General features: G+C 44.2%; 3 protein-coding genes across 3 annotated transcripts in view; 2 read left to right on the forward strand and 1 right to left on the reverse strand.

Annotated features, from left to right (window-relative positions):
* The window catches only part of LOC306944635 (ATPase family AAA domain-containing protein 2-like), a gene marked incomplete at both ends in the record, with an annotated part of 32,321 nt that extends 17,097 nt beyond the window's left edge, over positions 1-15,224 (reverse strand). Inside the window, 12 exon segments of the mRNA XM_079533213.1 lie at positions 1,162-1,277; positions 1,481-1,589; positions 3,442-3,493; positions 4,339-4,449; positions 5,362-5,440; positions 6,658-6,705; positions 6,709-6,757; positions 7,690-7,825; positions 9,112-9,161; positions 9,967-10,109; positions 14,830-14,843; positions 14,846-15,224. Coding sequence (XP_079389339.1) covers positions 1,162-1,277; positions 1,481-1,589; positions 3,442-3,493; positions 4,339-4,449; positions 5,362-5,440; positions 6,658-6,705; positions 6,709-6,757; positions 7,690-7,825; positions 9,112-9,161; positions 9,967-10,109; positions 14,830-14,843; positions 14,846-15,224 — 1,286 coding nt within the window.
* The window catches only part of TMEM71 (transmembrane protein 71), a gene marked incomplete at both ends in the record, with an annotated part of 58,431 nt that overhangs the window by 29,562 nt on the left and 5,083 nt on the right, over positions 1-23,786 (forward strand).
* Positions 15,325-21,988, forward strand: LOC306944771 (protein N-terminal glutamine amidohydrolase-like; the record flags this gene model as incomplete). Its single annotated transcript, XM_079533371.1, has 6 exons — positions 15,325-15,401; positions 15,600-15,699; positions 16,163-16,213; positions 18,668-18,816; positions 19,253-19,377; positions 21,648-21,988. 6 exons carry the CDS (start codon positions 15,325-15,327, stop codon positions 21,986-21,988), a joined length of 843 nt encoding a protein of 280 aa, XP_079389497.1.

Here is a 23,786-nt window from a genome sequence, read left to right on the forward strand (position 1 = left end):
TGCTCCGACAACATTTCTCAAGGCAACAAAATAAATGAATAATGCAGATACCTCAGATGTACACCTGCAGAAGAGCATGTACTGCCCCAAAAGGACCTTTCCAAAACTGCTAGCAGACAAACAGGTTATTGGAGCAAACTGGGGTCAAACAAGCAACTTCTGCCCAGAAGGAGTTAACAGATGAATCACCAGGTTGCTCTTTAGCAACACGCTCCACGCTCTCGCTTTCACACAAGCATGGATTTGGTATCAAGACTTGTTAGTAAAGCACTTAATTCTCTCTTAAAAAACTTTAAGTTACAGGATTTAGCCTCATAGACCATCTTCTGCTGGAGAAAAATGAGGAAGTCTAATGCTGAATAGAAAATTTAAGAAAATAAACAGAAAAGGGTATTCTGCATTTTCAGATATACATAACCGTCAGCTAAGAAAGCACTAAATATGCTGCTGTTTGAATAAGAATTTCAGTGAATAACGAAGTAGGGCTCTGGAAGGCTTTTTTTCCATTCTTCTTCTTCTAAATCATACTTCTAAAGTTTCTGAAGGGAAATAATCTGAACTTAGTTTCCATATACCATGACTGAGTTTTGATTACTAAAAATATAAGGATAATCAATAAATCTAATAACCCAATTTCAGAATTGACAAGATTAGCTACGTAAGAAACGGACAGCTTCTGACTTTATCCCAAGCACAACAAACACCACAACATTCTTGTTGTAACAAGCATTACAAGTGATGATACCTGAGGACTTCATAGAAGGTGAGAAAGAGAAGCAGACTTCCAAGAACCAAATCACAAATGACTTCCATTAGACGATCTCCTCCTCCTTACAAACTTATCAAGCCAACTCGTACATAAAACTCAAAACAAAAAACACCCCAACCCAACTTTATAACACTAAGACACTTTGGAAATACATTCTCCTTTCACAGAACTTCCAACCTGCAGACAAGAAATTTTTATGCACGACAAGGCACTGCTTATGTTTGGAAGCTATATGTATGCACGCTCTGGACTCCATCCATTTTAAGGAAATTATTTTTTACCACTACTGAAACAACCCCTCACTGTTGCCAAGAAGCAAGGAAACATTGATAACTCGGTTGAATATTCTCCTGAAAACAGTTAACTTACAATGAATAGTTTCTATCAGTTACCTTGGAGGCTGAATTTTGAATCTCTCAAACACCTCCGGATACAGCAGGGGGAAAAAGATCATTTCTTTTAAAGCTGAAATGTGGTCAGAAAGACCACCCACGGCATCAAATCGCACCTGAAGATCAATTCAACAGAGCACACGTCGTTAACAAAGTTAGCAATTTGGATGAAGGTGTCACCAAAAGTTATACATCAGCAACAAGGAAATGTTCTGGGCTGTTTCTGAAGTTGCTTGACAGAAAACCATCAGGCATCGCTGCAGATGGCCCATTACTGAAAGCCTTCACAAACACTGACGCAGCAAATTAAACCACTCACCGAACTATCGATTTGCACTGGATCAACATCAGCCAGGCTTTTTCCAATCTTCACTCCATCCCTGCGATCTCCCTTCAGCTCATTCTCCTCAAGGTTTACTGGAAGACACCTGATTTCAATTAAGGAAAAAGAAAAAGCTGCCTTATTTCAGACGTAGCTAGAATATTTGTTTTTATGACAAGTGAACACAGAAGATTTTATTAATTGACACAAACTTCTTAAAGAGCTAATATTCATTTGAGGTCACGCACTTGTTAACATCCATGAGTAAAGAACAGAAAATGGTCACTCCAGACATTCATCTGAGACAGTGGGTTTTTTGTTTTGTTCTGTTTTTTTAAGCATGTGTGAGCATCCGTGCCAGCCAAGATGGCACAAACCTGACTACAACTTTAGAACCAGCAACTCCACATATAGAAACAATGAACACATCTTCACTTTTGTGACGAAAAACCCCAAAAATACACTAACTGCTTTCAAAGATTTTTTGATTCTACATTAAAAAAAAAAAAAAATGACACTCCAAAGGGACACATTTCAGTGTAAATTAGCATTACGAAAGGCCTCCCACCAGTGGTCATTCCCAAGTAGTTTGCATATCAGAAAGCATACCAGTCTGAAAGACATCTGGCTGAAGACTCTTTTTTGTGTGTGCGCATTTATTAAGATAGTTGTGTAAGAAATGAAACCTTTGTCACTTCCTAGGTTTATCAAATTGTTAGATATGGTGGCTTTCTCTCTGGACAAGCTACTGAGAATTGCAGAAGTAGGATTTGACTTAGAAAAAAAATAAGTAAGTGTTCCTTCCCCCATTCTCTCTTCCCAATCAAACTGCTTATAAGTAATTAATTTCTAAAAACTCCAGTTTCAAATGTTTGGTTACAACCAAGAGGTGCGATTAAATACAATCGCCACCTAGTAACTATCCAAGACTAAGAGGATAACTCCACAGTTAGGGAGATGCTATTTGCTCAAATAGATTCATCCCTCCCATGTTCGCAAAAAACAGTAACCTTCTTTTGATCCTGTTACGGCCGTGCCTCCGACGCCTCTCTTGCTGTCTACTCTATCTCAAAACTCACTCTCCAAGATCCATTAACTTTCCAGTCAGTGTGCTTTTTAACAATCTGATCTCAAAAGCATGTTACATTATTTTCCTCAGAACAGCAAAATCCATTTTTTTTCCTCTAAAATGTTTTTATTTTACAAAGAAAGTTCATGAACAAACTGCTCATTTTGTCCAATCAACCTGGCACACTTACACATTTAGCTCTGATTATCCTCTCTGTGAAACATTACCCCTTTTCACTGATGTAAGTTAGGCTTCCAAAAACCCTTCCCCCACCATCTATTTTCAGGAATGCTGGACAAAACATTCCTAATGTGCCTATCAACAGCATCCTCTGTGCTTTAACTGCTTACAGAACCTAAGAAGCCTTCATCATTACTATGGCAATTTATCACTTCATGAGGAATTTTTCTTGTTGAAGGTAAGCTTCGTACAGAAACATTAAGTGATTTCAATAAGAAACCAGTAGTTGAGTGGTTAAAAACTCTACAAACTCTTTCATAAAGCCTTCCCTTCTAAGTCTAATGAACTTATCCTTCAACTTAATAATTTCACCTTAATAATCCTCAACAAAAGAATTTCAAGACAAAAGATTTTAGAGGGAGATTCTGGCTTCAGTTTCAGAACAAAAGAATTTCAATGACACAGCCTCAGGCATGGCCTCCATAACCATCCAGTCAGTCATCCACAAATACTGTATTTTTAAAAATCCAGGAAATACCCACCTCCTCCTATCCAAAGATTGCTTTCCTTCATAGGCTTAGATTACCACAGCGATAATCATAAGGTTACCCTGTAACCACCAACAAACTGAAAACCCTTTAAAGCTGATGAAGTAACAGGACTGAAAACACTACAAATAAATGTCAATTATCACTAGCTGTGCACCAACCTGTCAGGCCGTTTCCGTGGGCTGGGAAAGAGTATCTTGCGTTGTCTCGGTCCTGTTGAAGACAAAGTTAAAAAAAAAAAAAAAAACAAAGAGGTAACATATCTGAGGGAGTAAAATAGGAAAAGATTCAGAAAGTGTCATGTTTCACCCATTTCTAATTCCAGAGGACATTTCAAGTGTTTTTGTCTTGTTTTTCATCAGTGCACAGTAGAAATGCGAACACACACCTGCCTTTAAGGAGACTTGAAAGCCATAGAAGCAAGACTATCAAGCCTGTTTCATTACAGGCGAGGTGAGGCAACGAAATAAGGTTGCCCAGAGCACACCAGTGGTTGGTGCCACATCCCTGGAGCCTTTCCAGGCGAGGCTGGATTAGGACTTAGGCAACTTGATCTAGCTGTGCATCTCCCTGTTCGTTGCAGGGGAGCTGGACAAGATGACCTTTAAAGGTCCCATCCAACTCTAAGGACGATTACTATTATTTCAAGGACAGATGGGTCACCCTTGATTTTTAATTCTCTTCTTTATTCCCCTAACTTAAAAATCAGAAAGATCTCAGATAGAAAGAATAGTACATTGAAGGAAAACTGGTAATATGAACTCTACCATTACGTATCAAAAGAAGCACCAGGAGTACAAAGCAGAAGAAATTCTGGAGCCTCACTGTAGCAGTCAGCAATAGTGCTGCAAATGCAATATAGCAAAGCAAACGAAAAAAGATCAGCAAGTGAGCCTTAGCATAGAAATATAATGTGCACAGGACACATGCATCTGACAAGCCCAGAATTTACGTGCAGAATGAAGGCACAGCATTAAACGGAATGACGGGTAACTAGATATCGATTTCACTCCTGTGCAAGAAATAAACTCTTCAAAGAAACCATGCACATAACCTACTTTCCAAAGGAGCTTGGTGGGGCACAACAGTTTTCCTCTGTCGGAGCTCATAACGCTTTTGATTATCTTCAGCACCACCATCTTCTTTACCCTCAATTTCTTCTGATGACGCTACTGCACCACAATGTGATATTAAATTGTTAGGTATAGTTGCAAACAGTCCTAAAACCAGCATGCGCTACACAGGTGCCTGTAGCTTTTACTGTTACCATCACCTACATGATACAGCAGACCTGGAAAATCTTAAGACAAATTCATGCAACACGTATTTCAGAAATTCCTAATCCAAAACAAGCATACAACATAGAAATTGTTCAGTCCTCTCAGAAACTGTTAGGTGACTTGTCATCATACTGCTTAATAACAAAAGTCTGTCACCTTGCTTAGCTAAAATGCTGCCCCTATGAAAACAGCTAGTTCAGAAAGTTGTTACTTGTTATTTCCATCAAGTGTTTCCTGACAAAAAGTTTTAATAATCTGCAGTGGTAAGAATAAACAAGCTAGCTCCCAAGTTCCAGCTGTGCCCAGGCCCAGTCATCATTCATCTCAAACCCTTCCCTTGGTTTCCTCCCTGCCACTGCGCATCCCTGATCTTCTCTGAGCTTCTGATAGTTAGTGGCAAAGCTTTGCTCGGGTTCTGCCTCCACTCTTTTTCATTTAGAAAGTTCCCACAGGGATCATCTAACTTACTGCCTTCGTCACCATTTTCCTCTTAAAAACTTCAAGTTTTCCCAGCGCTTCCAAGTTAACGTGGTCTTTTGTGACTTAACCTCATTCATCTCGTTTCACACTGAGTAAGCTCCTTATTACAGGCCCCAGAGCAGCTTCCATAGACTACCTGCTAAAGTACAAAAACAGATAACACCAAGTTCTGCCCAGCTGATCTTCGCACTTGGGAGGAGATTCTCATATGCCTCTGGCAGCCTAGTTTACTTCCCCAAATTTCTTTCCATGCTGCTCAAAACCATGAAAATGAGGCTTCTGGCTAGGACATAGTAAAGAAAAATTGAAAACAGAACTAACCTTCAAGCTCTTGTTGATTGTCAGGTACGTCACCTCCTCCAATTTCCTTCTTTTCACAGGAATACATATCAAGGTTTTCCTAATGAAAAGCAACAAGAAAGATCAGTCACAAAAGTGCAGAAAAACGCATGTCTGCTGCCTACACAATAACATTATCAGAGGACAATATACACACAAAAATACATTAACACACAGGGAGAGTGAACAGGATCATGATTATGACACCTACAATTTGTAACAAAAATTTCTGTACTGTGCCAGGGCGCACTTGAGGAGGTTAAACACTTACCTGGATACACAACTGCGTGTATTAGCCAATAACCCAACAGCGTGGCAGAACCAAGGAAAAAGAAACAACCTCTAGCAATACTAAGAAATAAAACCAAAAACACCACAACCAACACCAAAATAGCTCAGAGGCAGGTGAGAGATGTTACACCAGGTACTGCGGACACCTGCGTTGACGTTCCGCGCTCCTAGGCAACCTGCGCCTTGAGGAGGGGGGTTGGAACTCTGACCTCCGGGGGTCCTTTCTAACCTCTACCACTCTGTCACTTGAGGGAAATAAAAAGGAAGTCAGATCTAAACAAAAATCCAAAGGCAAATTTTAAACATCTTAATAGTCTATGTGCCTATAGTTCAAACGCACAGCAGACATTTGTAATCTCATAGAGAAAAACTAAGAGTAAATGCGGCATACAACTTTGACAGTGTTGAATTTAAAGGGCATCAAGATCCTGAGAAGAAACACAGAAACCATCCATTGCCTTTCGTTAAATGTGCCAACTATAAGTGTTCTTGAACACGATGAGAAAGAAGATTAAGGAACGAAGAAAAAACAGCTAAATTACACAGATGGGATGGAAAGCATCAGGTAATCTTTGTGAATTCAGTTCTCAACCAGAACTTTTAATAAGACTTGGAGTAAAAACCCAAGCCCTGAAACAAGTACTTGTTTGACTGGATCTTGTTTCAAATGGATTTTTAACTCCATTCCAAAACCGTAAGCCAGTTCAGAAACTGTATTATAAGACGTGAGGTAACACTAAGCTGTTAAAGCACATCTTCTGCAGAAGGTATTTCTTCCACTCTTAAAGGATGTCTGTAGTACCATATCAAAAGTTCTGATTAGAGAGCTAAAATGCACAATACTGCATTGCAGAAAATGTATCATCCTTAACCAGGAATGAATCTTTGGAAGAAACTTATTTCAGCTACATTAAAATTACTACCGAATTACTTGCCTATGCAAAATATTCAACTTATGCAGAAATGATAAAATAAGTGAGTATTTACTTCAGCATTGCTGAACACCCCAAAGTCTTCCAAGCCCTTTTTATGGCGTCAACGCATCTTCTCCATGTCATCCATCTTTTGCAACACTGCTTCTGCAGTACTAAGACGAAAAGTTGACGTGTAAGAATGGAGATAGGCAAGTACCCCAAAAAATTAAAATGGAACACAGCTTCAATACAACATTTTAATATAGCATGCACAAGTCAGAAGTCACGGACACCAAGCTGAGTTCCTAAATATTAAGAAAAAAAAATAGTATCAAATGTTTGTTTTTTTTTATTTATTTTACACAGATTGAAGTACAAGTATTTGAGGATGTGCCCACATGCACTGTTTGCAGATTTTCCCTCTTGCTGAGCACAATTCAAAAAATGTATATGAATGCAGGAGGAAAGTAAGAATTCTGAAGATCATAGCAGGACCACGATAAAGAAATTCTGATAGCATTACAACCACGCAGAGCAGCTTGAGTACTGTTAAAAACTACCAGGCGTCTCTGCTTAACTGTTATTAAGGAGCTGCTTATTCCTCCTGTAACTATAATCTCTGTTTCTTGTTTTTCCATAATTACATGTGCAGGAAAAATAATCCCTGCTGCTGTCACATTGTGCGAATCTTTTCGATAACAGCACCAACTTGAGCTCCAGAACGAGAGAAAAGCCACAGCTAAAAATGCAGAGTTGCTACATTATTTCACTTGGGCTGTATCAAACTTCTCTTAGTATCTTACCTGAGAGTTAAGTATAAAAGTTTGCTAGAAATGAAGACATCTGATACTAAGAAAACTATTGAAAACAGTATGTTAAATAAATCTAAGGAAAATTGCAATGTAAAGCTACCTTTTTTGGTCAGAAGACGACACAGAAAAGCACGGAACCCACACGCAAAAGGCACTAAGAGCATGAAGATTCCTCATCCCATACCTCTCTCTGTTGTCAAGAGAAAGACAAAGTCCATAGGCAGTACTGTGTCATGGCATGAAAGCCTGCTAATAAGGCTCATTTAGTAGGTCAGCAAGGAAAGAACACTTACTTTGTTATAAGTGCATCAAAGAGAACAGACTGATTTGTAGCAGCGTAACGGCTTCGTCGGACCTCCAAATCCCCATTTTCTTCATGGATTTGTTTGGCAGCTTTTGCATCAGCTCTCATTTTCAGTGTCCTTGTGACTGAAATACAGTAAATGTGTGAAATATTTTGAGACAGTAAAGACGCGATTCCCCTTCTTTCATAATTGTTCTTCTAAAACGTAAAAGCAAGCAAACAGAAAACCTGAAGTGGATTTTTTGCTTTAAATACAGAAGTTTTTGTCATGAGCACAGCACTCTGCTTAGTGCTTGTTTTGAACACGAAGTCTACTTAAAAGTATGACCTGTACAAAAACTTTATTGCTGAAACTTCCAGTGGAGAAAACTACAAGTATTTCTCCAAAGTGTTTTGCTCCATCCATCTAAAATGTATCTAAGTATCTAACAGCATTAAAAAACAATTGTTAAAAAAAAAAAGGCAAGCCTTTTCTTAGGATGCAAGTGTTTCATGACCCTGTGTAAGCATGGATCATTTTTGCTTTCTACATCGTGACACAACAGCTTAAGAACTGTTATGTAATAATATAAACGAGAACTACTTCAAGATATACATCCAAATGCTGGAAAACTCCAGCTCCTGCTTTCTTTGAAAGCCTGCCTAGCATTTAACATAGTACATCCTTTTTCACAAGTTTGTTGCTCGCACTGTCATTGACATATTGACCAGAGGACACTGGGAAGGTAACAGCTACACCACAGTCTTAGTATGACGACAGCTACGCCTTGATCTTAGTTTCATAGTTAGCATTGACAAGTGTGGACCTGCTAAATAACAGACTTTTACAACCAGCACATGAACAACAGCATGTGAAATGCTCTACTTCAGGCACTTGCTCTGCTTTAGCCAATAGCTGGTAGGACACTGCACAGATCTAGCGGATTTTTCCAGGTGTCAGAAAGTGATCTCTCTGCACCAAGTGCTGCTTTCTTCAGCTCTGCAGTTTGGTTCTAAGTCAAACCCATGAACGTCAGTGAAACCTTCCAACCGTCAGTGGATTTGTGCATCTCCTGACCAAACTGCTCTTTAAATTAGATATATTGTAATACTGCAGGAGTCCCACCTATTTGCCAGAACAATTGTCAATTATTTTGTGTCCTGCAGACTACAGAAACCCCATGCAAAAGAGAAACCTGAGGTAAGGATCACCTTCCTCAATGCTTCAGAACTAGCTGGAATTCGTGCTGCATTCTATTAATTCCTTGAAAGCCCAGGAAGAATATCTTCCTATTTACATAAGGCCCATAGGAAATTCATTGTCTTTGAAACATATTAATCTTGGCTGATGAGTTTCAAAAGTTCTGGGGCCAAGTGAAATAGACAAAGTGAACAATTCAAATAAGAATCCTAGTGAATTACAACTGCTTACCTTCCTTATGTTCTTCTTTTTTCAGGTCAGATTTTGTCTTTGTCAATTGCCTACATTAAGAGAGAATAAAGCAGGGAGAAAAACGTTACCGTATCAGCCCCATTAAGAACTGGGAACTTCACCACCTTTATAATCCAGTACACAAAGAAAAGCCTTTAATCTACATGCAGGATTCAGATCCCAAATCTGTCATGTAACATATGCTCACAGTTCTATACAAACATACACTTCCTAACGTGCTGTAATGCTATAATGGGACAGAAAGTACAGCAATAATATCAGGATGGCAAATTCTTTGGCTACAGCAAATGAGAACAAGCCCCAGCGCAGCAACTGTGGACACAAACATGAAGGAAATAAAGCTGCCTACCTCTGGAAAGCCTCAGGTACAAAGGGATCTCCAGTGAGATATTCCTTGCCTCCACTGCCAACCCTTCAGTGAGGTCTGGGAAGGGCTGGATCCTGGTTCCACCCCTTCTGGTCACTCAGCTACACTGCACACAGCTGAGTCCCCCTGGGTTGGCCCTGCCTTCCCATCAGGAGCTCAATCACTGGTTCAGGCTGTGACTTAGCATTTCCACTACACGTGCTCATCCTGAAATCTCAAAATATGAACTATATCCCATGAACCAAAGCGGAAGAGAGACCTCCAAAAAGCTGGGAGAGGATGCATGGTTTTTGGACAAGCAGAAGACTTCCCTTCTGCCTCAAAGTACTGATAGCGATATTAACATACCCAGAGAGCTCTACACATTCTTACCTGTAGACTTATCATTACAAGACTCACTAGGTGTGCTTGCCCTCTTGTTTTTCACTATACGCTGAACACAGATTAAGCGTATATAAATACAGTACCTTCCAAAGTGCCTCCTATTTACATTTTCACTCAATATTTCCATACTTGTCTCAAAGCTGGAATCTGAATGCACAGTGATGTTTTTTCTTATGGGTCTTAAACAGTGTCCGTGGAAACATTCCATTTTGCCAGAGGAAGATCTCTATGAAAAGAAGGAAATAAGAATACGTTTATTGGAATCATATTTATTCATCTGAGAAAGAAACTCTACCTCATTTACACAGGTTAATTCTTTAACCCTCCGTCTTGATAGTGGGGTGACCAACGGCAGGTAGACACCGAGCCCAATAAAACAATTCAGAAAATGAGTAGCTTTCACAGTTAAAGCTCTCCTCTGTCCATCAACTTCTTGTGGATAACGTAAGGTTAATATCTGCAGTAGAAAAAACAACATTCCAGCAAAGCCTTTTACAAAAACATACTATTTGACAAAAAAAAAAAAAACCAACCAACCAACAACCCACATTTTCAATTTCAAAATTGGTTCTGAGAAACAGTCTAGCTTATGAAACACTGTATATCCTAAAATTAAAACCTATTTAGATTTTAGATTTTTTTCTCCTATCTCTGCTCCACTTATGACTGCACTGCAACTCAGATTTCCCAAAGGGCTTCCCTCATCCACAGAAAAGCCAAGGGAGCCAAAAAAACCAAGTTGACACAGTAACCTCTTCCACGTTTATGCGTCTGAAAAGTCTCACACACCTTGCCAAGTACTTCCATTATGAGCTCTGTCCACCCACCGAAAAATAAGAACAACGCTCTCAAAGCTTAGAAGCCTTTTTATTGCCATGGACCTTCGCACTGCTACCCCAGCAAGGATGATTGCCACGTTGATGCTGCGATGACCCTGAAAAGGGGCTCATCCTGTTTACAACATAGAGGTTCGCTAAGAGTACGCCAAACTACGTTTCACACGAAGAAAGGAAGAAAACAGATAAGACTCTTCTGCTTCTCCACACCAACTTCACTATGAGCTATTTCAGTTAGCATTTGATCAAGACAATGACAGGACAGCGGTCGCTGGCTGAGAGCAGCATGGGGCTCACGGGATGCCAATAACCACAGCCTGTCCTACCTTCTCATTTAGCTCTAGTCCCCAGAGTGAAGAGTCCAAGAGGGATCCGGCCCAACCCCTGCTCAAGCAGGGATATCCAGAGCAGGGTGCCGACAACCATGGTGGCTGATCTCCAAGGAGAGACCACAACCTCTCGGCCAGTGCTCAGGTACCCACACAGCACATAAGTACCGACTGGTGTTCAAGGGGAGCCTCCTACGTTTCACGGGCCTCTTGTCCCGGCATTGGACACCAATGGAAGATCCTTGCTTTGTTTTTACTGCACTGTCCATCCAGATACTTCTATACGTTGATAAGATACCCCTGAGTCTCCTCCTGGCTGAGCAGGCCCAGCTCTCAATCTCTCCTCACAGCAGAGGTGCTCCAGTCCCATCACCTTGGTGGTCCTCCAGTGAACTACCTCCTGCTATTTCTTGTACTTGAGGACCCAAAAAAGGACTCCAGGTGTTCAGTGCATACTCTTCATGCATACGTATACAAGTGCTAACAGTGACAGAAGGGGACATCTATCGTTAAGGCCCATGCAGCTTCAATGGCAGCAAGCGGAGCCTGGAGCACACCCACACTGCACATGGGTGCGTACCTCAGCACACGCCAGCACCAACTACCATTCGGCATAGTTGGCAAGCAGGATAAGAGTCTTGAAACAAGGTACTGCAGCAGCCACAACTGTGGACCAGATGATAGACACCAGGGTGTTTACACCAACTGCTGTGCCGGGGGACAGCTGCTGGAGACCACAGATCTGGGCCTGCTACCAGAACCCTGGGTGTGCGTCAACTGGGAGAGCAGGTCAATTCAGGGTCAGTCACTGGCTTGTCTGGGGCCAGTGGCATGGTGCACCCACATCTGTGCAGAGGGGTCTGAGTACCAGCAGCTGGGCCAAGGCTGGGCACCTTTGGGGTTCACATCCAGCTGCTTGGGAGACCTGGGAGAAGCTACAGATGTATGCAGCGTACAAGAACAAATGCTGCAAGGATCTGTGTCACACGTGGGCTCACCCCTTTTCTCAAAAATGGGTTTCCACCCTGATCAGCCAGAGGGAAAAGAAGCATGCTGCATGGACCGTTTACAACCCTCCGAGTGCTGCGGTCTCTCTCTCTCTGCTGTTGCATGGCCAGTTACACGTGTTCATACAATGTGTATTTACACCTAACAGGAATATGTGTTTGGCTTCAATTCTGGGCAAACAGTGCTGCAGCACCCTTGTCTTTGCAGGGCAACTGCGTTCCACCACCCCAAACATACAGCACTTTCACAGGAGAATCAAAGTTTTAAGTACAAGGAGTTATTGCTAAATAACATCGCTTGTGAAATCTCACTTCCAAAGACACAAAGTGTACTTAAGCTTAAGTATGCCAGTTGTAACTGCTGCATCGAGTATTTCTACATCGACCTAAAAGTAAACCTTACTCAGGAGAAAACTTAAAGGTTTCCAGCACCGGTTAAAAGATGACTGCAGCAATATGCCACACAAATCTCTGGGCTGAATTCCAAATTCAAATAAGAACAAACGCTTAAAGAATGCCAATATTGATCATTAGGAAAAAGACAATGTAATGAGTTGGGAAATCTTTCTGCACATTCTTTTGCTTTGGTTTTTTTTTTTTTTTGTTTTTGTTTTTTTTGTTTTTTTTTTTTTTTAAAAAAAAAAAAAGACTTCTCTGTAACAACCTCAGTGGCAAACAGTTGTCCTATCCTTGATAAACTGTGCGGCCCTTCTGTCTTCATTTTTTCCTCAATTCAGAAGGATGCTGACAAAACAGTAACAATGTACACTGCTAACTCTGACCATCCCCCCCCTCCCAGGACAGCACTGCAGTTCAATGCGGGACAGAAGCATGAGGTTAACTCCAGCAAGCTGCCAAAAGAGCAGAATTAGCTCGTATCAGTTGCAAAAAGCTGAAAAAACACATCTGAGGAGTAAAGTACGTAGAAAGAAGCAGGTAAACCAGAACAAGGAGGAAACTGGATGAAGGAATTCTGAAAGTTACTTTCCTCGTTCCATAGGAAGTGATCAACAACAACTGTTTCTCAAAAGTTAGCTGTATGACTCAAAGGAACCGACTGTACGCTGCAGTGCCCTCAGAGCACACAGGTGTGTTTAGGCTGCTCACAAGGCTGGGAGCTCCGGTGCTGAGCACCCATGCAGATGACTCATAAAGAGTCTACAAAAGGGCAAGTTTTCACCTTGTCTAGACAAAAAGCAAACTATGGAGCACACAGACCTCAAGTACTGCTCACAGTACAGTGATCTTGCTCAGCCAGGGGAGTTTTGCTAACATTGTAAACCTGTGGATATATAGCTTCCAGAGGAACACTAAACACTCGTGGCCTCCCATGGGACTCCTTGGGCCTGAGAACTTCGGAGAAGATAAACCCAGCAGATTCCAGCTTACCTTGGACTTTCTGCTATACGCTCCTTAACCTGTATAAAGAAAGTAAACTGAATAACTTGGAGATAAATGGCTTGGTGATAGAACTGCAACAGCTGCTACCAAGACTTTGCACATTGAGCAGCTAGGGAAATGACATCAGGACTTCATCTTGGTTCCAACTGCATGTTCAACCCTACCCTTTAGGGCACTCCTACAGGTCTCTGCAATCCAAGTGCTCCAGCCAACCCTCAGGGGTCCTGCGAAGAAAGGATGACACTGACAACGTGCCAGATGTTTTCTTCTTCTGCCTCGCTTTACATGTGAGGGAGGGCAATACAACGGGCAGCCCCAGACCATGGAGGCTTCCACAGCCATGTCTTGTACACCGCAAAAGTGTGGATTTTTAAGCAGACTCCATGTCTGCTTGTAAAGAAAAGACACCCCAAGAACTTCTTGGAATGGCCTGAAGTTGCACCAATGGAGGTTCAGGTAGGATATTAGGAGAAATTTCTTCTCAGAGTGGTGATGCAGTGGCACAGCTGCCCAGAGAGTTGGGATGGGATCACCATCCCTGGAGGTGCTCAAGAACCATGTGGATGTGGCACTGTGGACATGGTTGGCAGGCATGGTGGGATGGGTTGGTGTTTGGTGGATGATCCTTTCCCAGTTTTAGTGATTCTATGAGTCTTCACAGAATCACAGAATGGCCAGGGTTGGGGAGGGACCTCAAGGATCATGAATCTCCAACCCCCTTGCACATGCAGGGCCACCAACCTCCCCATTTAATACTAGACCAGGCTGCCCAGGGTCCCATGCAGTCTGGCCTTGAACACCTCCGGGGACGGGGCATCCACAACCTCTCTGGGCAGCCTGTTCCAGCACCTCACCACTCTCTCTGGAAAGAGCTGCCCCCTGACATCCAACCTAAATCTTCCCTCCCTCTTCCTAGCTCTACAGTCTTGAGAAGACAAATGGGTCCCGACGCCTAAAGGAGTTCTGAGACCACACAGCACCTTCACGGCAGCTCCACATCACCTCAGTGTTCACCAAACTCTGCTTTCCACGCTCTTGCCATCAGAACAGCGAGCGCTCTCTCTACAACCCTGACCACAACTACCCCAAAGAAAAGACATCTCTAAAATCTTTCTCGGAGCACTTTTTAAGTTTAAAAAAAAAAAAAAAAAAACTCGCACGGGACAGGCAGGAAGCAGAGCGGGCAAGGCGGAGGCAGAGCTCGTAGCACGCCTTCTCGGCCCGCTCCCCCGCACCTCCGCTCGCAAAAGGAACACGAGCTCCAGCGCCGACACCGCCGCGCCGTGCTCCGCACCGCACCGCACCGCACCGCACCGCACCGCGGCGCGCCGCTCCCGCCCCTCCTCCCAACCCCGGCGCTGCGCACCACTCACAGCCGATCTCCCCTCCTCTCCATCCCTTTGGAGCCGGCGGCGGACGAGGAGCTCTGCGAGCGCGTCCAGGAGCGGCGGGAGCCGAGCGCGGTGGGCTGCACGGAGATGAACTCCGCTGCTCCCCAAGACCACCATGGCGGCGGGATCCCTCCGCGGCGACGGCTTCCTGACACCTTACCCACCCCCTCGCCGCCCGAGAACGGCCTCGCCGCCGGCACGCCGCCGCTCCGCTCCCCGCGTTTTCGGAGGCTCGCTGGGTTCGCTCTGCCCGCGGCCTCTTTTTTCCTCCGGCCGCGAGTCCCAGCCCGCCTAGCGGAAGGACACGTGCGTCGCGCTGCGTCCATTTGAGTTTCGGCGCGGAAACGCCGCCGCGCGCCACTCGGGCGCCACGGCATTGGCTAAACGACGCGCTCCGCTAGCAGGGGGGCGTGGCTGCCAGCAGGGGGCGTGGCTGCCAGCGGGGGGCGGGCGCTGTGCCGCCGGGTGGGCCCGGCCATGGAGCGGCCGTCTCCGTCTTCGTACTCTGCGGCAGTGCCTCCCCGAGCTGCCTGTGTCTACAGCAGCTGCTATTGGTAAGGGGAGAGGCGGGAAAGGCCCCGAGGACGGGAGGTGGTCGCAGGATGGCGGCGGGCGTAGCACGGTGTGGGCCCTGAGGCAACGCTGGCGTGCGGCGGTGGGGCCGCGTAAGGTGGGGAGCCGCCCCCAGAGGAATTGAGTCTGTTGGGAATGTGGGAAGGAGGAGTAAAAATCCCGCCCTTGGTGTTTTACGGCGAAGAGAACGCGTGGAAGCTCTGCGAGTACATCAGGAGCCAGGATCGCTACCCTCTGGAAGAGTTCTATGCTGTTTTCATATCCAACGATAGGAGGATGGTGAGCGGTCGCGGTCTGAATGCGGCGGAGGCTGGGAAGCCCCGCCTGGGGGCTCCCCCGCACCCTTACGCCGCAGCCTTTAAGCCACTGCCCAGCGCAGTGGAGATGTGACCCCTGGCATTCCAACCCCTGGCTGCCCTGGGGGGACGTGGCCCTACGGCCCTTCAGAATCCAGGATCAGGTGTGTTCAGACCTCCCGCTGTGAGATGTGGTTGTCTGATGCGCTTGGGCTAAAGGGGGGAAGCGTGGTGTCCCTGTAGGTGGCGGGGAAACCCTGCCTTGTCGCCTGGAAGTGGAGAGGAGTGATGAGATAGTATGGTTCAGAATAGTATCCGATGCTCCTAAGATGTAGGAGCTAGCAAAACTGTTCTGCCTGCAGCAGTGAGAGAAGGCAATGCAGTGGATCGTTGAGATTCATCTGTACGGAGCTGCAGTGTTTCATTTCAAATCACTTAACTTTCAGATTCCACTCTGGAAACAGAAATCAGGGCATGGAGATGAACCTGTTGTCTGGGTAAGGCTTTTTGTTTTCTTTATTTTTTGGGGTATTTGATAGCATGTTTGATAATTGACGTTTGCACAACCATATGTGGGCAGCGTTATCCACATTTCCTGTAACATCTGTGTATCAGTAAAATACTTTTTCAGTGTGCAGACAGATGACTACTGGCACAGCTTGCCCAGAGGCTGTGGAGTCTCCTCCTCAGAGATCTCCAAAAGTCTCTTGGATGTGGACCTGTGCATCCTGCTCTGGGTGTCCCTGCTGGAGCAGGGGTTGTGCCACGTGGACACTGAGGTCCCTGCAGCTTCAGACATTCCATAGTTCTGCATCAGCGTTTATTATTTTTCTGCAGCAGATCCATTAAGAGCCAAAGTCCAGTGTTCCTTTTTATGGCTCGTAGGAAAATAACAGTGAGACACAAATCTTCAAATGCCTGACCTTAACTTTGGTAAGAGCGTATAACAAATCTGTGAAAATTACCATCTGGATTTGTTGGGGCCACCAGCTCTGTAGAATCTGTAGTAGAAGTCTGTATTTGTAAGTAAAAGACGGATGTAAATACCTACATAGGGTTGATGTAGGATTGAAAAATGTAAGCATTACCTGTCTTCAAGATTCGGCGTTTAAACTGCCCTTAAGAGGTGTCTTTGGAGTGTAGTTTGATTGTGAATGCGGTTTAGCCTCTATGGAATCTCTTTTACCTATGCAACATTACAGAGTTGTTCCACTAAAAAATCCTCTCCGTTTTGCGTGGCTGTGTGTTTCTGAAGTTTAGCAAAAGATATCTGCAAGCTTCCTAACTGCAATTGCAGAATCATTAATTCTCTCCGAAAATATTTCTGATATTTCCGAGGACTGTGGCATTTCACAGAATGGCCTGGGTGGGAAGGGACCTCAAGGATCGTCAAGTTCCAACCCCCCTGCCGCAGGCAGGGCCACCAGCATCCATGGTTAATACTAGACCAGGCTGCCTCATCCTACCTGGCCTTGAACACCTCCAGGGACGGGGCATCCACAACCTCTCTGGGCAGCCTGTTCCAGCACCTCACCACTCTCATAGCGAAGAACTTCCCCCTGACATCCAACCTAAATCTTCCCTCCTTCGACTTCAAACCATTTCTCCTTGTCCTGCAGTTATCTACCCTTTCAAAGAGTTGATTCCCCTCCTGTTTATAGGCTCCCGTTAGGTACTAGAAGGCTCCTTGATTTGCTGTCTTCCTCAAGGAGGACTCAGAGCCTGTGCAGTTTTGGCCGTATCCTTTTGGTCACTGATGGCAATAATGATGAAACCAGAAAAACAGAGAATTTGGTCTTTGGAGCAGATGGAATTTTCATTCCATCCTTTAGCAGTTCAAATGTGATTGTTGATACTGCACAGCTATAAAATAATAATGACCAAAAAATATCTGCAAAAAGTCTGCAAATACCTTCCATAGTCTTGCAGTAGCAGTATTTCCATAAGTACACATAATCACAACCCTAGCTTTGAGCAAATTTGCTTGTGTTGAATATGAGCCCTAGGTAGCTGAGAGTTGATGGGTTTAGTCTCAGACTTGTGTAACTCCTCCATATTGCTGAGTGGATGTCTCTCTCGACACAGGTTGAGATGAACCCTAGAAGAACAAATTCCCCAGTACTTACTAAAAAGTGATTCGCATGGGACTTTAAATGTAGAAAGAGTGAAGCTTTCTGGCTACAGAAATCTTAGATCTTACACAGCCCATGTTATGCAGGGAAGAAATAGTTGGCACTAGCATTTGCTTATAAAAGCTTGTCTATTAAAAAGGAGGGTTGATCGCTGAACCGGGCAGCAGCCCAAATCAGCCTGAGCTCAGATGGAGTTTTTGTAAAGCTCATAGTTAATTTTTTCATGTACTTTGTAACAGACTTTTCTAAATGTTGTTTTTGCATACAGTTGCATAGGTAAATTGGTCTGTGAAAATAGCTTGCCCGAGATCTTATTCATTCATTTCTCAGTCGTCTTTGCTTAGGGTTGTGCTCGAGTGTCAAAAGACAGAGCTGCAAACTTTTTGTGAGTGGATTTAGTGTTCTCTGTAGTAAACTGCCAACTACCTTCAGTTTAGCTTTGGAAAGCTGCAGTGTAATGAACAAGGTAAATAACTCCAGTTTCTCTAAGCCTCTGCTGTGCCTGTGTTACTTATGTGTTAAGGAATAAAATAGCTGGTATAAGGAATAGTTTAGCTTTAGTTTGGCTGTCCAGGCTTAAATCAAAGGAGACCGTAAAGAAATGGGAAGAATACCAAGGTTTACTGAAGAGTAACAAGGGTGAGGTGCCATTAGGAATCCTCTCTTCTGGTGGCAGAGATGTCTGGGCCTAAATTTCAAGGACAGAAATGATGGAAAGGAAAGGAGCTGTAGCTTCTGCTTTTAGGAGAATTTTTTTTTTCCCTCTCTCTTTCAGTTTCTGATAAACAGCTGTTTAAACGATGAAATTCTTCTTCTCAGGACTACCATGTTATCCTACTTCACGTTCCGGGTGGAGAGCAGAACTTCGTTTATGACCTTGACACTGTGTTGCCATTTCCGTGCCCTTTTGAGATGTACAGCACGGAGGCCTTTAGGCCGGATGACAGCCTTCATCCAGAATTTCACAGGTGCTGATAAAAAAAATAAAGACCACGGATGGTATTTCCTGGAGACTTAAGTTGAAGTTCTGTCTGTGGATAGACAGTGACAGAAGTTTCTGCTATATTTCAGGAAGCTAAATGCACTGCGTTATGTCTCTAAAGCTCTTTACCTAGGGGTTGCCATCTTTTAGTTATCGAAAGCCCTTCTCTTCCCTGCTCCAGTTTCTTGGCAGCTAGTTTGCTGCTTGGCACAATGTTTGTGAGTTAAGTGTTTAACTAAATTAATGCTATTCAAGAGGAAGAAGAGCTCTTGTTCAGAATGCCTAATTAATAACTATGACTAACAAATATGTGACAGTGGTATTACATGCACACATCATTTGATACAATTTTTCACCATTTTAATATTTATTATTTATTTATTTGATGCATTTATTTGATGTTTTTCATTATTATTGTTTAGGAAGATCAGAATGATTCGAGCAGATTTGTACTTGAAGACATTTGCTTCAGACAGATCTCATATGAAGGATGCAAATGGGAAATGGCAGAAACCTCCTCCTTCATACCCTTGCATTGAAAGTGCTGGTAAGATGACAGAGTTCATAGAATCATACAATCACCAAGGTTGGAAAAGACCTAAAAGATCATCCAGTCCAACCGTTCACCTATTCCCAATAGCTCCCACTAAACCATGTCCCTCAACACAACATCCAGCCTTTCCTTGAACAGCCCCAGGCTCGGTGACTCCACCACCTCCCTTGGCAGTCCATTCCAGTGCCTGACCACCCTTTCTGAAAAGTAATACTTCCTAATGTCCAGCCTGAATCTCCCCTGGCGTAGCTTGAAACCATTCCCCCTGGTCCTATCACTAATGACACGAGAGAAGAGGCCGACCCCCAGCTCACTACAACCTCCCTTCAGGAAGTTATAGAGAGCAATGAGGTCTCCCCTGAGCCTCTTCTCCAGGCTGAACATTCCCAGCTCCTTCAGCCTCTCCTCATATGGCCTGTGCTCCAGACCCCTCACCAGCTTTGTTGCCCTCCTTTGAACACGTTCCAGGGCCTCAATATCTTTCTTGCAGTGAGGGGCCCAAAACTGGACACAGTACTCGAGGTGCGGCCTCACTAGTGCTGAATATAGGGGAACAATCACCTCTCTGCTCCTGCTTGCAATGCTGTTTCTGATGCAAGCCAGGATGCCATTGGCCTTCTTGGCCACCTGGGCACACTGTCGGCTCATGTTCAGCTGAGCATCAATCAATACCCCCAGGTCCATTTCCTCTACGCAGTCCTCCAGCCACACCGCCCCAAGCCTGTAGCGTCGCCTGGGGTTGTTGTAGCCGAAGTGCAGGACCCGGCATTTGGCCTTGTTGAAACTCATCCCATTGGCTTCAGCCCAGCTCTCCAGCCTGTCCAGATCCCTCTGTAGGGCCTCGCTACCCCCAGGCAGATCCACGCTTCCAGCCAATTTGGTGTCATCTGCGAATTTACTGAGGGTGCACTCGATGCCCTCATCGAGGTCATCAATAAAGATATTGAAGAGGACAGGCCCCAGCACCGACCCCTGGGGAACACCACTCACGACCGGTCGCCAGCTGGATTTCACTCCATTCACCACCACTCTCTGTGCCCGGCCCTCCAGCCAGCTCCTCACCCAGCCAAGAGTGTACCCATCCAAGCCTCGGGCTGCCAGCTTCTGCAGGAGAATGCTGTGGGAGACAGTGTCAAAGGCTTTGCTGAAGTCTAGGTAGACCACATCAACAGCCTTTCCCTCATCCACCAGATGGGTCACTAGATCATAGAAGGAGATCAGGTTGGTCAAGCAGGACCTGCCCTTCACGAACCCATGCTGGCTAGGCCTGATCCCCCGGTCACCCCGCACATGCCGCATGATCTCCCTTAAGACAATCTGCTCCATAACCTTCCCTGGCACCGAGGTCAGGCTAACAGGCCTGTAGTTCCCCGAATCCTCCTTACGACCTTTCTTGTAAATGGGAGTCACACTGGAAAGCCTTCAGTTTTCTGGGACCTCACCTGTCAACAAGGAGCGCTGACAGATGCTGGAAAGCGGCTCGGCTATCACCTCCGCCAGTTCCCTCAGCACTCTCAGGTGGATCTGGTCCTTCAGTGCAAGCTCTGCATGAGGAAATACCCTTTGTAGGGCTTGTAAGATTCTCAAGAGTGTATTTCCTAGAAGTGGTGTCATAATAGGTGACAGTGCTTGGCCCGGTGATGGCACAGCCCTCTGTGATGCCGGAACAGTTTTTTGCAGAGCCATCATAAAATCTTCTGCTTTTATTTTAATAGACTTGACGTCGAGTTGCAATTTCTCACTACTCGAGTAGATCTGAGGATAGCGTCGATGGAGGGCGCAGAGAGCAGCCTCAGCACAAAAAGATTTTATATCAGCTCCGCAGTACCCTAAATAAACAAAGAATTAAGTGTTACATCAGTCTCAGGCAAAAACATGAGCCAAAGTCCAGGTTTCCAAGATGCAAAATTTAAAGAATTCGCAGTCCGAAAAACAAGTGGGTTAACAGAGAATTTAAGCTATTACTGCACAGTAGGGAAGTTTTGTTCTGTGACTGACTGCCTGGTATCCAAGGCCTATGAAACAGTTTCCTAATCACAACTTTGTTCTGGGGCAAGATGCCTCAAACCCATTCAATGTTCTGAGACAACAATGACAACAACAAAAGGGATGCAGATGAAAGCAGCTAATTTTGACTGCTGCGAAGGCACGCCAGCTGCCTAATGGACTGGTTCTGCAGCACAGCACAGCAGCTTGGGTACCGCTGGGTACAAGGTAAGACTCCTTGGAACTCAGTCACAGTCACTAACACGTTTTGTTTTCAGTCTTACCAACACATTCTGCAGCAACCTCATCTATGAAGGTGTCCAAGAGCTTAGGAGTCCAGTCACGGGTATGGATCTTGAGAATTTGTTTTCTACCCTGGAAACAAAAAATTGTTGCCATCTTGCGTCTCACAAACTACTGCACTTCTTTTGGGGCGGGGGGGCGGTGGCCGAGCCGGGAACTCCCAACGCCGCCCGGGCCCTCGACTCGCCGCCGCCAGCGGCACGCACTCACATCCTCCCGGCGCCTCGCTGAAAAAGCAAACGCTGACATTCCTATTTCAGTGGGGAAAAAAGCCACCAACAACCCTAACGAAGTACCCAAAAGAGGATGCTCTTAATAATGTTAATCACAGAAAATCACAGTTTCAACTGGGAATGGAATACACTGCATATTTCAATCTTACCTGATCAAATAATAAACGAAGTTGCCTTTCAGACTCTCCAACCCATTCACTAAGGCAGTCTGCACCCTTTCTCATGAAAAATTCCACTCTCCTGTTCCCCTGGCTACACTCATTTGCCAGGGCACGTGCAACCAGGGTCTTTCCAGTTCCTGGTGGACCATAGAACAGACATCCTCTGCAAAAAAAAACCAATCAGATAGGAAAAAAAAAAAACACTGTGAAGAGAAGCTATTACAACCGTCATCCCTAGAACAAACAACTCCTCTTACCTAACCAAAACATTTCACGTACAAGACAACACCAATAGGTAAAGTTGGGTTAAGGTCCTGGCAGGACCTGAAGTTTTGTGCTCCGACAACATTTCTCAAGGCAACAAAATAAATGAATAATGCAGATACCTCAGATGTACACCTGCAGAAGAGCATGTACTGCCCCAAAAGGACCTTTCCAAAACTGCTAGCAGACAAACAGGTTATTGGAGCAAACTGGGGTCAAACAAGCAACTTCTGCCCAGAAGGAGTTAACAGATGAATCACCAGGTTGCTCTTTAGCAACACGCTCCACGCTCTCGCTTTCACACAAGCATGGATTTGGTATCAAGACTTGTTAGTAAAGCACTTAATTCTCTCTTAAAAAACTTTAAGTTACAGGATTTAGCCTCATAGACCATCTTCTGCTGGAGAAAAATGAGGAAGTCTAATGCTGAATAGAAAATTTAAGAAAATAAACAGAAAAGGGTATTCTGCATTTTCAGATATACATAACCGTCAGCTAAGAAAGCACTAAATATGCTGCTGTTTGAATAAGAATTTCAGTGAATAACGAAGTAAGGCTCTGGAAGGCTTTTTTTCCATTCTTCTTCTTCTAAATCATACTTCTAAAGTTTCTGAAGGGAAATAATCTGAACTTAGTTTCCATATACCATGACTGAGTTTTGATTACTAAAAATATAAGGATAATCAATAAATCTAATAACCCAATTTCAGAATTGACAAGATTAGCTACGTAAGAAACGGACAGCTTCTGACTTTATCCCAAGCACAACAAACACCACAACATTCTTGTTGTAACAAGCATTACAAGTGATGATACCTGAGGACTTCATAGAAGGTGAGAAAGAGAAGCAGACTTCCAAGAACCAAATCACAAATGACTTCCATTAGACGATCTCCTCCTCCTTACAAACTTATCAAGCCAACTCGTACATAAAACTCAAAACAAAAAACACCCCAACCCAACTTTATAACACTAAGACACTTTGGAAATACATTCTCCTTTCACAGAACTTCCAACCTGCAGACAAGAAATTTTTATGCACGACAAGGCACTGCTTATGTTTGGAAGCTATATGTATGCACGCTCTGGACTCCATCCATTTTAAGGAAATTATTTTTTACCACTACTGAAACAACCCCTCACTGTTGCCAAGAAGCAAGGAAACATTGATAACTCGGTTGAATATTCTCCTGAAAACAGTTAACTTGCAATGAATAGTTTCTATCAGTTACCTTGGAGGCTGAATTTTGAATCTCTCAAACACCTCCGGATACACCAGGGGGAAAAAGATCATTTCTTTTAAAGCTGAAATGTGGTCAGAAAGACCACCCACGGCATCAAATCGCACCTGAAGATCAATTCAACAGAGCACACGTCGTTAACAAAGTTAGCAATTTGGATGAAGGTGTCACCAAAAGTTATACATCAGCAACAAGGAAATGTTCTGGGCTGTTTC

This window comes from Tetrao urogallus (assembly GCF_951394365.1).
Source record: "Tetrao urogallus genome assembly, chromosome: 3".
Taxonomy (NCBI): domain Eukaryota; kingdom Metazoa; phylum Chordata; class Aves; order Galliformes; family Phasianidae; genus Tetrao; species Tetrao urogallus.